The sequence below is a fragment of the Malaya genurostris genome, chromosome 2, assembly GCF_030247185.1.
Source record: "Malaya genurostris strain Urasoe2022 chromosome 2, Malgen_1.1, whole genome shotgun sequence".
In the NCBI taxonomy this organism is placed as follows: Eukaryota; Metazoa; Arthropoda; class Insecta; order Diptera; family Culicidae; genus Malaya; species Malaya genurostris.
The window spans coordinates 104,117,298-104,134,263 of NC_080571.1; the positions used below are offsets into that span (position 1 = coordinate 104,117,298).

The 16,966-nt window shown below is 42.7% G+C and overlaps 1 protein-coding gene across 2 annotated transcripts in view; it reads left to right on the forward strand.

The window, feature by feature from the left end:
• The window catches only part of LOC131433110 (small G protein signaling modulator 1-like), a 42,633-nt gene that overhangs the window by 8,331 nt on the left and 17,336 nt on the right, over positions 1–16,966 (forward strand). Inside the window, exons 2-4 of one of the 2 annotated variants that reach the window (XM_058599926.1) lie at positions 15,443–15,663; positions 16,207–16,379; positions 16,432–16,651. In XM_058599926.1, the coding sequence (XP_058455909.1) occupies positions 15,443–15,663; positions 16,207–16,379; positions 16,432–16,651 (614 nt within the window). The remainder of the gene's footprint in view (positions 1–15,442; positions 15,664–16,206; positions 16,380–16,431; positions 16,652–16,966) is intronic. The other variant, XM_058599928.1, reaches the window with a different exon arrangement.

A 16,966-nucleotide genomic window follows, 5' to 3' on the forward strand; every position in this document is an offset into this window, starting at 1 on the left:
CCTTGTCGGCCGATCACCCTTCGAGAGCTAAAGCTAAGTATTTTTTTCTTTTTCCCTGTTGTTCAGTACCATTAGATTTTTATTGCCCCCTAATATTTACCCGCACGGACACATTTCCGTGCCATGACAAAAGGCACAGAATTGCTTGACCTTCCCCTAGATGATCAAATGGATGCTTCTGATGGCAATAAATCTCGCATTAGAAGCTATCCCGATGGGCTTGCACTCCCGGCCGGACCGTATGCGGTTTACATCCGGACCAAAGCCAACGGTAAAAAATTGAACCTTCTAAGACTTTCTAATGACCTGTCCTCGCGATACAATACTGTACAAAAAATTGAGAAAGTACGCCCGGACAAGCTTAGGGTCTTGTTAGCCAGTGCAAAATAGGCTAATGAGATCGTTCGAAGTGAGCATTTCACGCGGGAGTATCGCGTATACGTACCAGCTCGCGAAGTCGAGATAGACGGCGTGATCACCGATCCGAGTCTGACTTGCGAGGACGTTCTTAAGCATGGGGCAGGCGGTTTTAAAAACCCCCTACTCAAGAACGTTAAGATACTGGACTGCAAGCAATTGCGTTCAGTATCGACCGCTGAGGATGGGACTAAGTCCTATATCCCATCAGACTCGTATCGGGTGACTTTCGCTGGCTCGGCTTTGCATAATTATTCCTCCTGGACCGAGTCCGTTTACCTGTTCGTCTTTTTGTGCCGCGGGTCATGAACTGCACCAATTGCAAACAATTGGGACATACAGCATCCCATTGTTGCAATAAATCCCGGTGTATAAAGTGTGGAGGGAGTCATGCGGATAACTCCTGCAGTGGAGACAATGAAAAGTGTCTCTACTGTAAGGAGGGGCCGCATGACCTCTCTGATTGTCCCGTGTACAAATTGCGTAAGGATAAAATGAAGCGTTCACTCAAGCAACATTCCAAACGCTCTTTTGCAGAAATGTTGAAATGTGCTACGCCACCTACCGAAAATCCTTACGCTTACTTGTCAACTGACGAGAGCGAATATGATGACCCCCTCGAAGGTACATCTTCGGCTGTCCCTCATAGCTCATCAATTAGAAAGAGAAGAAATAAATCTTCTCAAAAGCTCCCTAGTAAGGGTTCGAAGATGTCCTCTGATGGGTTCCGAAAAATTACAACAACTGGTAGTGATGGCAAAAAACCAGAGAAAAAAGCTCCAGGCCTTGGAAAATTAAATTCCGAGCAAGAATTTCCATCACTTCCTGGGACTTCAAAACCCCCGAAAGTCCCTAAAGATCAGTCAGAAAATTTACCAAATACTGGGTTTGTTAAATTCTCTGATATTGTGGACTGGATCATGTCTACTTTCAATATTTCTGAACCTCTTAAAAGCCTGATAATGGCTTTTATTCCTACAGTTAAAACATTCTTGAAGCAGTTGACTGCAAAATGGCCACTTCTTTCAGCGATCGTATCCTTCGATGGCTAAGACACCCACCGAGGTCACGGATACAATCACTGTTATACAGTGGAATTGTAGAAGTATCATCCCAAAAATAGATCCTTTCAAATTTCTAGTAAATAATCTGAAATGTGACGCATTTGCATTGTGCGAAACTTGGCTAACTTCTGAAATACCCTTAAACTTCCACGATTTTAACATTATTCGTCTGGATCGAGATGATTCCTATGGAGGAGTACTTTTGGGGATCAAAAAGTGCTATTCTTTCTATCGCATTAACCTCCTCTCGATACCAGGTATTGAAGTTGTCGCATGTCATGTTACAATCAAAGGCAAGGACCTTTGCATTGCTTCCATCTACATTCCTCCAAGAGCCTCGGTTGGGCATCGGCGGCTCAATGATATCATAGAGCTTCTTCCCGCACCGACGTTGGTTTTAGGAGACTTTAACTCACACGGTACGGGATGGGGCTGTTTTCACAACGATAACAGATCAACTATGATCCATGATATCTGCGACAACTTCAATATGACAATCTTGAATACGGGAGAAATGACACGAATTCCTGCACCACCAGCAAGACCAAGTGCGCTAGACTTATCCCTTTGCTCGACATCGCTACGGTTGGGTTGCACGTGGAAGGTAATCCCTGATCCCCACGGTAGCGATCATCTGCCTATCGTAATTTCAATCGCCACCGGATTAAGACCATCGGAAACAATCAATGTTTCGTATGACCTCACACGAAACATTGATTGGAAATGCTACGCAAATTTGATATCTGAGAATCTAGAAACAACACAAGAACTTCCTCCGGAGGAAGAGTACACGTTTTTGGCTGGCTTGATTCTCGACACCGCGACTCAAGCTCAGACGAAACGTGTACCCGGCGCGAAAACTAACATCCGTCCCCCCAACCCGTGGTGGGACAAAGAGTGCTCAGAATTAAACGCGGAGAGAACTGCATCATTTGTCGAGTTTAGGAAAAACGGAACACCTGATAATTTCAGAAACTACGCGGCATTAGACGCTAAAATGAAAAGCTTGATTAAAGCGAAGAAAAGCGGTTATTGGCGTCGATTCGTAGACGGATTATCGAGAGAAACATCAATGAGCACTCTTTGGAACACAGCCCGACGAATGCGCAACAAAAACACCACAAACGAAAGCGAGGAATATTCTAACCGCTGGATATTCGATTTCGCTAAAAAAGTATGTCCTGACTCTGTTCCGGAACAGACAATCATGCGCGTCGCTTCATCAAACAGAAACGAAACACCTTTTTCGATGGTCGAGTTCTCACTTGCGCTTTTATCGTGTAACAATAAATCTCCGGGGCTAGACAAAATCAAATTCAACTTGTTGAAAAATTTGCCTGACTCTGCCAAAAGGCGCTTATTGAATTTATTCAATAGGCTTCTTGAGGATAATATTGTCCCACATGACTGGAGACAAGTAAGAGTTATCGCCATTCAAAAACCAGGGAAACCAGCCTCCGATCACAATTCGTATCGGCCGATTGCTATGCTTTCCTGTATCCGGAAATTGTTCGAAAAAATGATTCTGTTTCGTCTAGACAATTGGGTCGAGACTAATGGCTTACTTTCAGATACACAATTCGGCTTCCGCAGGGGCAAAGGAACGAACGATTGTCTTGCGTTGCTCTCAACCGAAATTCAAATGGCATTTGCTCGTAAAGAACAAATGGCGTCAGTTTTCCTAGACATCAAGGGGGCTTTTGATTCAGTTTCCATAAACATCCTATCTGAGAAGCTGCATCAGCAAGGTCTTTCACCAATTTTGAATAACTTTTTGTATAATCTGTTGTCCGAGAAATACATGTATTTCGCGCATGGTGATTTGTCGACAATACGATTCAGTTACATGGGTCTTCCTCAGGGCTCATGCTTAAGCCCCCTTTTATACAACTTTTACGTGAACAACATTGATGAATGTATCAACACATCTTGCACGCTAAGACAACTTGCCGACGACAGCGTTGTGTCCATTATAGGACCCAAAGCTGCCGATCTCCAAGGACCATTGCAAGATACCCTCGACAACTTGTCGACATGGGCTCTTCAAATGGGTATCGAGTTCTCTACGGAGAAAACTGAGCTGGTTGTATTTTCAAGGAAGCGAGAACCAGCACAATTACAGCTTCAACTAGGGGGTGAAACCATAGCTCAGGTCTTCACATTTAAATATCTCGGGGTCTGGTTCGACTCCAAAGGCACCTGGGGATGTCACATTAGGTATCTGAAACAAAAATGCCAACAGAGAATCAATTTTCTTCGTACAATAACCGGATCATGGTGGGGTGCCCACCCAGGAGACCTGATCAGGTTATACCAAACAACGATATTGTCCGTGATGGAATACGGATGCTTTTGCTTCCGATCCGCGGCGAACACTCATTTCATCAAGCTGGAAAGAATTCAGTATCGTTGTTTGCGTATTGCCTTAGGTTGCATGCAGTCGACTCATACGATGAGTCTCGAAGTGCTCGCGGGCGTCTTACCGTTGAAAAACCGATTCTGGGATCTCTCATATCGATTGCTAATCCGATGCGACATCTTGAATCCGATGGTGATTGAAAACTTCGAAAGGCTTGTCGAGCTCAATTCTCAGACCCGTTTTATGTCCTTGTATTTTGATTACATGGCTCAGAATATTAATCCTTCTTCGTTTGTTTCCAATCGTGCTCATTTCTTGGATACTTCTGATTCTACTGTGTTTTTCGACACATCCATGAGAGAAGAAATTCGTGGAATCCCGGATCACGTGCGCCCTCAAGTGGCCCCAAATATTTTTTATAATAAATTTAGAACAGTCTGTACGGCGTACAATGTAGGGATAATGGCATAGGAACAAATCTCTTCAGTGGGCAATCTAATTCCGCTACGGCTAACACCAACACACCAGAGAATTAAAATTGTCCGTACAGTTCGAACCGGTGTCCACAACAGATTACCTTGGGTAGGGTCTGATTGAGGATCGGATCGATAGACAAATTTTTGTGGTTCTCTCGGCGGTGCTCCAGAACGGATGGACGAAGTTCGATAGCGACTCGGAACGCTGAAACGAACTATACTCGATGGCGACAGGCTCAAAAGCAGCAGCAATCGGAATTCTCACTCAAGCAGCGGATACCAAACCTCAAATGGTGTTCTTTCGGTGGCGGAAAAGAAATTCCAGGTTTAACTCTTTAATTTTATTTCGCGATGTTTACTGTACAATGGATACAACAATAATGAATTTTAGTGCGTGAAACGATTTCTTATATACTATTTTTCAGTTCGGCGTGTGCATTCATTCAGCAAGGATTAAGCCCCACCCCCTTTCAATACAACAACACGAATTGCGTGTTAGCAGAGAATGCTTGTATGGGGAGACTTTCCTGTGCGGACATGAATGGACATGATCAATGCGTGTGAATTTTAGGGATCAGATACAAGCTATTGGATTAAATTTGAGTTCAGTGGGGAATATGGGAACGGGAATGTATGACAAAACAATCATTTTGGGAAAAGACAAGACATGAGTGATTTTTTCCCTGCATTATGCGTTCGGTATCGAACATTCACCCGCCGGGCTACGATGTGGATCTGTAGATGCGAGTGCTTGATCATTCTCTTCAATTGGCAGAGGTGCGAGTTTGGATACTGAACGACGGTATACCCCAGTCGATGTTTGTACGTCTACTACTCTAACTATAGAATCATTGCCAGGATACACATTTAAAATTTTGCCCAATTTCCATGACTGGGAAGGAAGGTTGTCTTCCTTTATTAAAACAATGAGCCCAGGCACCACGTTGGGGGAACCTTTTATCCATTTAGAACGAGCCTGTAGTGTATTGAGATACTCGTTTGACCAACGTTTCCAAAACTGTTCTTTAAGAGACTGCAAATAGTTCCATCGGGATAAATAATTAACAGGTATATCTTTAATGCTGGGTTCAGGGATAGCAACTAGTTCTCTGCCAATCAGAAAATGTCCCGGAGTCAAGGCACAAGGTTCATGTGTGTCCGATGATATTGCAATGAGTGGGCGCGAATTTAGGACCGCTTCAATTTGCGTGAGAACAGTATAGAATTCTTCAAAGGTGAGACAAGCACTGGACAGAATTTTACGCAAATGAGTTTTTGTACTTTTCACACCAGCCTCCCACAATCCACCAAAATTAGGAGATCGTGGCGGAATGAATTTCCATACAATTTCTCTTGCGGAACAAAACTGGTCTATTTTTCCCTTGGCCTAATCGTCGCGAAACATCAAATAAAGTTCATAGAGATCTGATCTGGCACCAACGAAATTTGAGCCGTGATCGGAGTGTATTTCTTCTACTAATCCTCTACGACTAACAAATCGGTGCAAAGCAGCTATAAATGCCGCTGACGACAAGTCAGAAACCAATTCTAGGTGAATGGCTTTGGTAGCAAGGCATATGAATATACAGATGTAAGCCTTTACTCGAACGAATTTTCGGAGACCAGTCCTCACAAAAATCGGTCCGGCAAAATCTACACCTGTCTTGGAAAATGGATCAGATGGAACAACACGGGCTGCTGGTAAATTACCCATCATGGGTTGAAGACATTGTGGACGAGATCGGAAACAGATTATACATTTTCTTAGCACTTTACGAATGGTTGATTTGGCATTAATTATCCAAAATCTCTTACGCAAAAGTGACATCAAGCCGGAGGGACCTAAATGAAGGTTTTCTAAATGCATGTCTCGGATTAATAAATCGCAAACTGGATTTTTACTTGGTAGTAATATTTGATGTCGGGCTTCATAAGGTAGACGAGAGTTTTTTTAATCTTCCACCAACTCTTAATAAACCATCCACAAACACTGGATCAAGCGTGCCTAGATGACGACTAGGTTTTCCTGATTAAATCAAACGAATTTCATCCGACATTTCAAGCCGTTGAATCAAACCAACTATAGTAAGCATTGACTTTCGTAATTCTGGTACCGTCAATCCTTTGGAATGCATACGATTTGCATGGCTAGATCTACAATTAGCTGCAAATCGTAGGACATATGCAATAACTCTTTGCAATTTCCGAAACGAACTGTAGGCTACAAGAAAAGGAACATCTTGTAAAACAACTGCGGCAGACATAATTGTCACATTTTTTATGATTTCCGGATGCTCTGCATCCAGAGGAATATCAGGATAGAAGGTTTCGTATCGATGGGATTTTAAAAAACAAGCTCCGTTCCACCATAAATTATTGTTCGAAAGAGCCTGCGGGAGTTGCCCTCGGGACACAATATCGGCTGGATTATCCTCTGAACGTACGTAAGACCAATAGAAGCTTTCGGTGATGGTGTTTATCTCTGTCACACGATTGCGAACAAAAACTTCAAGCTGAGTGGGAGACTTCTTTAACCAAGCTAGAACAATACGACTGTCGGACCATAGACAGACGCGCCTGGTATCTAATTTTAACGATGATATACATTTCTGAACTAGCCTCGAAAGTAACAAGGCGGCACATAATTCCATTTTAGGAATTGTTAATGGTTTTAATGGAGCAATTCTTGACTTACTACAAAGCAAAGAAATTTTAACATCGGTATAAGAAACAGCTCTTAAATAAATGACAGCTCCGTAAGCGCGATTGGAGGCATCTGCAAAACCGTGCACTTCAAAATATTCTATGCATTCTAGTCCAACGAAACGTGGAATTTTAATTTGGTTTACATAACTCAATGATTCTCTGAATAAAAGCCAAGACTGCAATATATCGTTTTCTAATGGATCATCCCATCCTAATCCATCTTTCCATAAACGCTGCATAATTTCCTTCGCCAGAACTATTACCGGGGCCACCAACCCTAAAGGGTCGAACAGACGGGAGATCTTAGAAAGAACAATACGTTTGGTTGGTATAGACGAAGTTGGTTTCAAATCACAATGGAAACGAAAAATATCGTTTTCAGGGTCCCACAGTAGCCCTAGAGTTTTGATAACCTTGTTTATATCAGAAGATTCGAATTCAAGAAACTTTTCGCGATCTTCTTCAGGAACAGTATCAAGAATAGTGGAATCACTCGCACACCATTTATGCACCGGGAAGCCACCGGAATCAAACAAGTTTGTTAAATCACAACGAAGTTTAATGGCCTTTTCAATGGTATCTGCTCCAGATACCACGTCATCTACGTAGCAATCTTCTTCAATTGCCTTAGATGCTAATGGTAAACGGTGATATTCATCTCTAGCTAATTGTAATAATGTTCGGGTGGCCAAAAATGGGGCGCTAGATGTTCCATAGGTAACGGTTGTCAATTCAAGGATTTGTAAGGAGTCATCGGGACTATCCCTCCAGAAAATTCGCTGTAAGCTGGAATGATTTTCATTAACACGGATTCTTCTGTACATTTCAGAAATATCAGCTGTTATTGCGAAACGATGTTTTCTAAATCTGAGAATTATGAAGAAAAGATCATCTTGAACTGTGGGTCCAATCATCATAACGTCATTTAGTGATGGACCAGTTGCTCGAGCCGAAGCATCAAAAACAACTCTCAAACGTGTGGTGGAACTGCTTGGTTTCAGAATTGCGTGGTGTGGCAAATAATGAATAAGTTTTCCAGGGAGATCGTCGGATTCGAAAATTTGTTTGCAATGGGATAACAATTTGTATTCATTAATGAAATCAGTATAAGCCTTTTTCAAATCGGGATTTTTCTTGAAACGATGCTCAAGAATGTGGAAACGTTTAAGAGCTAATGAGCGATTATTTTGTAATTCGCTAACGGCTTCTTTAAGTGGCAGATGAACAGTATAGGTGCCATCGTGGTTACGAATTGTGGTTGAACGGAAAATTTGCTCACATTCTTGCTCTTCTTTGGACACAGCATAAACAAGTTCGACCGATTCAACATTCCAAAATTTTTCGATGCTTTCCGAAAGTTGTTTGAGATTAGCTGTATAACAATGCTGATTTTCATGCAGATCTTCAGCACCACCAGCAACAACCCATCCCAAACGGGTGTCCTTGAGGATTGGTAAATTTTTACCGAGAGTTATCTGACCGGGGAGCATTAAATGGAAAAATAACCTTATTCCAATTAATAGGCTAACTTCTCCTGGAGAATGGAAAGCATGGTCGGCAAGAGATAAACCGGAAGGAATATTCCAAGACCGATAGTCTAATTTTTGACCTGGAAGGGGACCAGTCACCACATCGGTGACCAAACATTCTATTTGAGCATGGTAATCAGTACAGCGGGAATGGAACGTAAGTGTTGCCTTTTTATCCAACACCGATCTTTTACCGGTGGCACCAAATACTTCAACATGAGTTGGTATCTGTTCTATTTCCAAGTACTCAACAAGGGAACGGGAAACCAAATTTGGTTGGGAACCACAATCGAGGAAAGCACGGCAGGGATGGGGATTTCCATGGCTGTCCAAGACGTCAACCATGGCCGTTAGTAGAATAGTGCTATCCGATCGACGAACCTTGTGAATTGAATTGGAAAAAGACGATTCATCTACGGGTTGGGGAAATGATTGAGAACTAATGACCACTTGACAATCTCCTGATTTTGGTTTTGGATTATCAGATTTCAAGTTATCAGTAACAGATTTTGGATCGTTTACGGCGGGATTTACATTGGGCTTTGTTATCTTGGGCTCATGTAACAATGTGTTGTGTCTATTTTGACACTCCTGGCAAGTTCTGTTGGACGTACATTTCGAGGAAATATGGCCTTTCCTCAAACAATTAAAACATAGATTCATTTCTCTTACCTTAACTCTACGTTGGGGTACCGTTAAAGCAAGAAACTTATCGCACTTAAAATTGGGATGGCTCGCACTACAAATCTCACAAGTAGCACTACTATTAGAAACGGGTGCAATCGTAGCAAAAGATTTCGCTGGGGGCAGTTTTGAATTAATTTTCTGACTAATATCCTTGGTTGATGTTGACTTAGGATGACTGGATTCGCAACGTTCAAGCAAAGAACATCGCTCCTTCAAAAATTGAATGGTGTCTTCATACTTGGGAATCTGCTTATGAGGAATGGTTGCTTCCCACTGTTTCCTTGTCTCAGTGTCGAAAGCATCAGATAGAACGACGACGACAAAACGTTCAGAAACGCCTTGTAGATACTGTTTCAGCAGCCTCAAACCTTCGACGTGACGAGTTGTTTCGTTCAAAAGCTCCCTCATTTGCTTGGAGCATTCCTTATGCATGCGTTTAAGGCTCAGCAATCCATGGATGTGAGAGTCCACTGCTTTCCTTTCATCTTCGTATACGTCCAGCGGTAGCTCCCAAAGCGTGGGCGAAATTTCCTTCTCTAAGCGTTTTCGGATCGATGAGTTTGGCTGCGGAACCGCCAGAAATTGCCCTCTCGAGGTGATGCAATTTGACGGCATCAGAGTCTCTGGATTTTGATATGATGTCCGAAAACACCTGCTGAAATCTCGGCCAATTTTCCGGTTTCCCATCGAACGAAGGAATGGGAATCGGAAGCGGTTGCTGTTGGACTACAATCTGCGGTTGATACACACTTGAAGGAAGAACTGCTGATCCTGTTGGCAAGATGGGTTGCGGGCTCGACGATTGAATGAGTGCTTCCACCATAGTTGCAGTTTCAGTATGCAGTGATTCAAATTGGAGATACGTGGCATCATTATCATCTAACTTTTCAGGCGGTGATAGTCCAATAATTTGATGGTGTAAATTTAGATACTCCTGATAATGGGCTTCTAAATTTCTTAAATACACTTTTAACTGAGCTAGTGTGAACTGCACAGCGCCAGCACCCGACACTTCTTCGACGGTTTTACGGATTCTGGTCACTTTTGCCTTGGTTTGACCACGAAGATGCACGAGTGTTTTTAACTCGACCATTTTATCACTTTTTTGCGGTGTGTACATTAACGACATCAGTTCAATTCAAACAATCACTTATTTAGTTCAATCAAGCACAAACACTATTATCTTAAATGTTCAATCACTTGGGTGTTCACCATTAACTGTCTTGCCGAAACTTGTTCGGACGTGTTTCCACTTGTTCACTAGTCTCTCGCGCGGACTATACTTTCGAACGCGAACGACTCAAATCTGGTCAAAATGTTTACGGATTTCACTTCTCCACCAGAGCAGGATAAAACTACTCCCGCTGCAATCGCATGCTACCGATGCTGCTATCCGGCTCGAAGGACCAAAACAATGTACGGCGTACAATGTAGGGATAATGGCATAGGAACAAATCTCTTCAGTGGGCAATCTAATTCCGCTACGGCTAACACCAACACACCAGAGAATTAAAATTGTCCGTACAGTTCGAACCGGTGTCCACAACAGATTACCTTGGGTAGGGTCTGATTGAGGATCGGATCGATAGACAAATTTTTGTGGTTCTCTCGGCGGTGCTCCAGAACGGATGGACGAAGTTCGATAGCGACTCGGAACGCTGAAACGAACTATACTCGATGGCGACAGGCTCAAAAGCAGCAGCAATCGGAATTCTCACTCAAGCAGCGGATACCAAACCTCAAATGGTGTTCTTTCGGTGGCGGAAAAGAAATTCCAGGTTTAACTCTTTAATTTTATTTCGCGATGTTTACTGTACAATGGATACAACAATAATGAATTTTAGTGCGTGAAACGATTTCTTATATACTATTTTTCAGTTCGGCGTGTGCATTCATTCAGCAAGGATTAAGCCCCACCCCCTTTCAATACAACAACACGAATTGCGTGTTAGCAGAGAATGCTTGTATGGGGAGACTTTCCTGTGCGGACATGAATGGACATGATCAATGCGTGTGAATTTTAGGGATCAGATACAAGCTATTGGATTAAATTTGAGTTCAGTGGGGAATATGGGAACGGGAATGTATGACAAAACAATCATTTTGGGAAAAGACAAGACATGAGTGATTTTTTCCCTGCATTATGCGTTCGGTATCGAACACAGTCAACTGTGAAAAGGTGTTTTACACTGACGGTTCAAACATCAACAGGTCCACAGGCTTCGGCATCTTCAATCAAAACATCACCGCTTCTCACAAACTCAATGATCCGGCTTCAGTTTACGTCGCAGAATTAGCTGCTATTCAGTACACCCTTGAGATCATTGAAACCTTGCCCAAAGACCATTACTTCATTGTCACGGACAGTCTAAGCTCAATAGAAGCTCTCCGGGCAATGAAGCCAGGAAAGTATCCCCCATATTTCCTGGGGAAAATACGGGAACACTTGCGAACTTTATCTGAACGGTCTTATTTAATATCGTTAGTCTGGGTCCCTTCGCATTGTTCCATTCCAGGCAATGAAAAGGCAGACTCATTGGCTAAGGTGGGCGCATTAGAAGGTGATATTTATGAAAGACCAATCTGCTTCAATGAATTTTTCAGTATCTCTCGTCAGAAAACTCTCGAAAGTTGGCAAACTTCATGGAGCAATGGCGAACTGGGACGATGGCTACATTCCATTATCCCTAGGGTATCGACGAAACCTTGGTTCAGGGGGATGAACGTGAGTCGCGATTTCATTCGTGTTATGTCGCGGCTCATGTCAAATCACTACACCTTCAACGCACATCTCCGGCGTGTTGGGCTTGCGGAGAGCGGTCTCTGCACCTGTGGCGACGGTTATCAGGACATCGAGCATGTCGTATGGTCGTGCGTAGAGTATCGTGACGCCAGGTCGAAGCTACTGGAATCCCTTAGGGCCCGAGGTAGACCGCCTGAGGTTCCGGTTCGTGATGTGTTGGCGAGTCGGGATAGTTTATATATGCTTCTCATATACCAGTACCTTAAACACATTGATATACAAGTGTAATGTGTTATCCCTCGCTCAGAAAGTATAAACTCCACCTACAGGTTCGACACTAACATCCGCCCGATTCTCTCGATCCCCGTCCCTGTCCACCATCTTCATTGGAACTAACAAGATCTTTTTTTGTCACTAACTTTTTCGTTACCCCTTCCCTGTCTCTTCACCATCTCGATGGCAACTAATTAGATCTTTATCGTTTTCAAACATTTTGTTCCCACATCCCCTTTTTACCCCGTTTCCACAATATTTACTTTTTTTTTTCATTCTCTTCCGTAACATCACCATCATCGTCCACGGAAGGCCGCCCCAGTCGAAAACCAGCATGCGGGCCACCCGCCGGGCCTTCGTAGCCTGGGGGTGTTTCCCGCGGACCCACACGGACCGAAGGATGCGGCCAACATGGATCTTCGCCAACGGCATATGGAAGACCCACATGCGATATTCAATTCACCGGCCACTACCGATAGCTTCTCGAGAATCCGCTACCGCTACATTACATAATGATACTTTTCTAGTTTTAAGTTAGTCGTAATTAAGATTAGTAAATACCCTTGGCATCTTAGAGCTTAATCAGTGTGCCTTAAAATTATACTATAATATTGAATAAAAAAAGATTAGAAGCTCGGCAAATGGAACTGGAAACCGCCTGGCTTGCCAATGTGCGATCGAATACTGCACTGCAATGTCGTAGTGCTTCGAAACAGATGGTTAGTATAAGTGGGAATTCAGCGACTACCTTCCACCAAAGTGATGATATGTCTAGTCCACTAGAAACTGGCTTCATGTGGAAGATTAAGGTCGATTCTGAAATTGAATCATCATCAACGTATTCAGTTCGGTTTCACATCTCATCCAAGTCAGTCGATAAACAACCGCTAAACCGCTTACGTTCGGGACAGAAGATACCAAAAACAGTATTGTGTAGTGAACAATAGAACGACCTCGAAATGAGTGAACAAATGACAAAAAGTGAACAAATGAACAAAAGCTACCGCCGACACGAAAGAATACAATTGTTGTTGACTTCAGGCAGTGCAAAATTCGACCTTCGATACGAGAACTTGAAGGTTTGCTTAAGCAGCAAATGCATCTTGACATTAAACGTGTGCATTTACTTCAATGCAATAAGACGAATAATGTTGTTTACATCCAGTTTTATAAAGAGTTGGATGCAATTCAATTCTCAAAAGACAATAACAATGTGCACTATGTGGAATACGAAAACATTAAGTACAACATTCCAGTATATATGGAAGATAGTGCTATAGAAGTGCGTGTGTGTTCCCTCAAGCGTCACCGATTCATATATTCGCAAAACTATGTCCCAATACGGAGAGATTCTCTCTATCGAAAAAGAAAAGTGGAAGAATTTTTTCCCCGGTATTCTAAATGGCGTACGTTTATTACGCATCCACTTGAAGAGGCCTATACCTTCTTATGTGATTTTCGGTCAAGATACAAGAATTCCGTGCAAATCACTTGTTACCTATGACAATCAGATGGTCACATGTCAATATTGCCAAAAAGCTGTTCACTACGGTAAGCCATGTGATAAACTGGACAAGGAGACAACTACACCAAAGGACAACGGTGCAATATCTTATAAATAAAAAAAAAATCATCAACGTATTGAGGTAGTCCGGAAGGTAATGTACAGACCTGTGATCGAGCTAGAGAGCCGGCACACGGCACAGGGGGGGGTTTAACTGCTACTTTGGTATCTTGTCGCGACCTGTATGCGCTAAAACCTACACAACATCCGTCGCACACGATCTCGAGCAGCTACGTATCGTTCATACTGTCGAGGAATACGCGCATCAGTTGGAGTCAGGAAAAAGGAAAAGCGGTTTCTCGCGGCAACTCTTGAGGATGGTTGGAGGAATATAAGATCCGCTTAGCAGTGCACTGCAGTTAGCGTGCTAGCTATGAGGTTTTCAAATCGAGAAAATGACTAGTTCGACGGCGAATGTCAGCAGTTGGTTGAGGAGAAGAATTCAGCAAGGACTGCAACATCGAACGAGAGCAAACGAGGAACGAAGTAAACAGACAGAACCCAATTCTCCGGAGAAAAAAGCGTTACCAGGAAGATCGTGATCGCGAAGCGATGGAACAACTGCACAGCACAAATGATATAAGGCCTCAGAAGTTTGATTTCTAGCACCTGCCCTATCGGCGATAAGTGAGTTGATCGTTAATTTGAGGAATAAGATTTTGGAGGAGGCGATACTACCAAAGGAAAGAATGGAAGAAGTGGTATGTCCCATCGACGAGAGGGTGATAAGCTTGACTGTTGAAATTACCGCGCAATCACATTGCTGAACCATCTATGGTGCACTCAGATGGAAGGAGGAACGTGGAGACGATTATGAACTACGAATTGCAACATTTGCTTGGAGAATCACCGACTGGGATGGTCTGTGTATGTCACCAGGATGCCAAACGACAACCGAGTAAAATGATTCTTGAATCTGATCCAGTAGTCACAAGAAAAAGAGGAGGGGGATTTCAGGAATCAGAGGGTGATTTACGAAGTATCTGTGGGTTGAGTGGTTGATGAAGAGCGCCCATAGATCGTGCTACATGGAGACGTTTGCTAGATTCAGCAAAGAACAACGCAGGTAAGGTAAGTATTAATTAACGATAACTGGATTAAATCCACATGATTCCACTTAGTCATAAACATAATCATGTTTAACATGTGACATGTGGCATTTCGAATTTCACAACGCGGTCGACAATATGGACAACCGAAATGTGGGAATGAATTACTTTGTTTTTATTTTTTGGTTCGCGATGTTGATTCTGGAAAATGTTCCATGATTGAAAGCGTACTTAGATCATGTAGTCGCACTTTAATTCTGTTACTATTTATGATTTAATTATCGATAATATGTACTTTGTTTCGCAAATGCTAGAAATAAGCTTGTCGCCTAGATTACCGCCACTCGATGTGTTAGTAAATGTTTGTTCTTGTTTCTTCTCCCATATATTTTTTCGCCGTTTGTTTCATTGAACATGCGTGTGTCACTTGTGCGTCACCACCCGTCACGCGTTATACTGGTTCGCAAAAATAAAAACGGTAATTTGTATCACACACACATTGTAACAAACCAAACTGCACGTACCTGCACCTGTTGTTTGATGCCTAATTGAAACCATTGACAAACCACTCTTAGATCATATTGATTTTAAAGAAAAACTGATAGCCACCGTGAAGAAAGAGGTCAAACAGGTCATGGAGGAAGCGGTCACCAAAAAGTACATTCACGAGGAGTCCGGATCGGTGACTTCGCTTTGCGCTGCGGTGGAAGCCTGCCTCAGCCAGGGACTGAGGAGACGGGCTCTTGGCTTGTTTAAAACGTCCTCGACGACGGCACTGCTACACAAAGTGGCTAAGGTGAGTAGTTTCTGCGTGCAGGAAGCACATTAAGAGATCAATATTATCCCCCGACCACCCCTCCTTCACCATCCGATAAATTTCCTGTTGTAATCCTGAGAGCTATTAGAGTTTTGGAATGGTTTCACGCCTAGTAATACTGTCCTACCATAACTTATCTAATCCGAATGCATTGGATTTTGTGAGATTTGAAAAAAATATATTACAGGTACTGTTTTCTGTATATTTTTGTTTACCACAGGCCAGAAATGTAGAGTTTCTGTTTGTTTATGTATTGGCTTCCGTTTCGGAGACAGTATAGTATACTAGTTTTGTGGTACTGCATATCTTGGGCTGGATCGTTTGTTCAGCCTGTTCTCGATTGTTTCGTACGTATCAGATTAGTGTGTTATAGAGTAATTGTGGAAGAGTTTGTACACGCTTTTTGATAGAATGGGAGAGGCAACTGTAGATTTTGTACATACTCATAAGCAAATCGTTTGTTGAAAAAAATCATCGTGAGCATCTAACGTGTTTTGCGAATTCGTTTGTTTTTAAATGCAGCACTGCCCTGAAGCGGCCCTAATTAGTAAGAAGGTGCAGGAAATCGAGAACAACGATCCCAACAAACGGTCATCATCCAGTAGCGATAGTACCAACAAACCACCGATTTTGAAAAAGAACAGCAGCCATTCTGTGTCCACGACTACCCCACCTCCGACGTTACCTGTTGTGAAGTAAGTGTGCACCTATGATAAATAAGTACATAACGAGTATTTTTCTCCATAGATACTTGTGGATTCGGTTGGCGTTGTATGAGAAGAAACTGTCCCGTATAATTGATCATCTGGTGACGAATGCAACTCGGTACTACGAGCGTGATTCATTAGTGGCAGATCCGGACTACGGATCCATACTCAGTTCCTTATTGGTAGGACCGTGTGCGTTGGATTATTCACGTACTAAAACTACAGACCACTACTGGACGGATCCACCGGCGGACGAACTGGTTAGTTTGTATGTGAATAATAATCATTATATGCATGAACAGCTATTGTATAACATCTGAATGATATGAGCATGTTTTTGGTGAAGTAATTAATAATAAGTATGTTTACTGTCACCACTCGAGCAGATGAGCTTGAGCGACCACCCCTGCTTGCTACTCTGTGAACGATCGGGATCAACTGAAAATGTGCATTTCTAAATGATCTTCCATGGCATTGGTAAATCGTCCTTCAATGTACGTTTTCTGATAGCCCCTGAACTGATTATTATTACTATAGGTCGTATATACTTCTATGCTCTCCACAGCTGAGCTTAA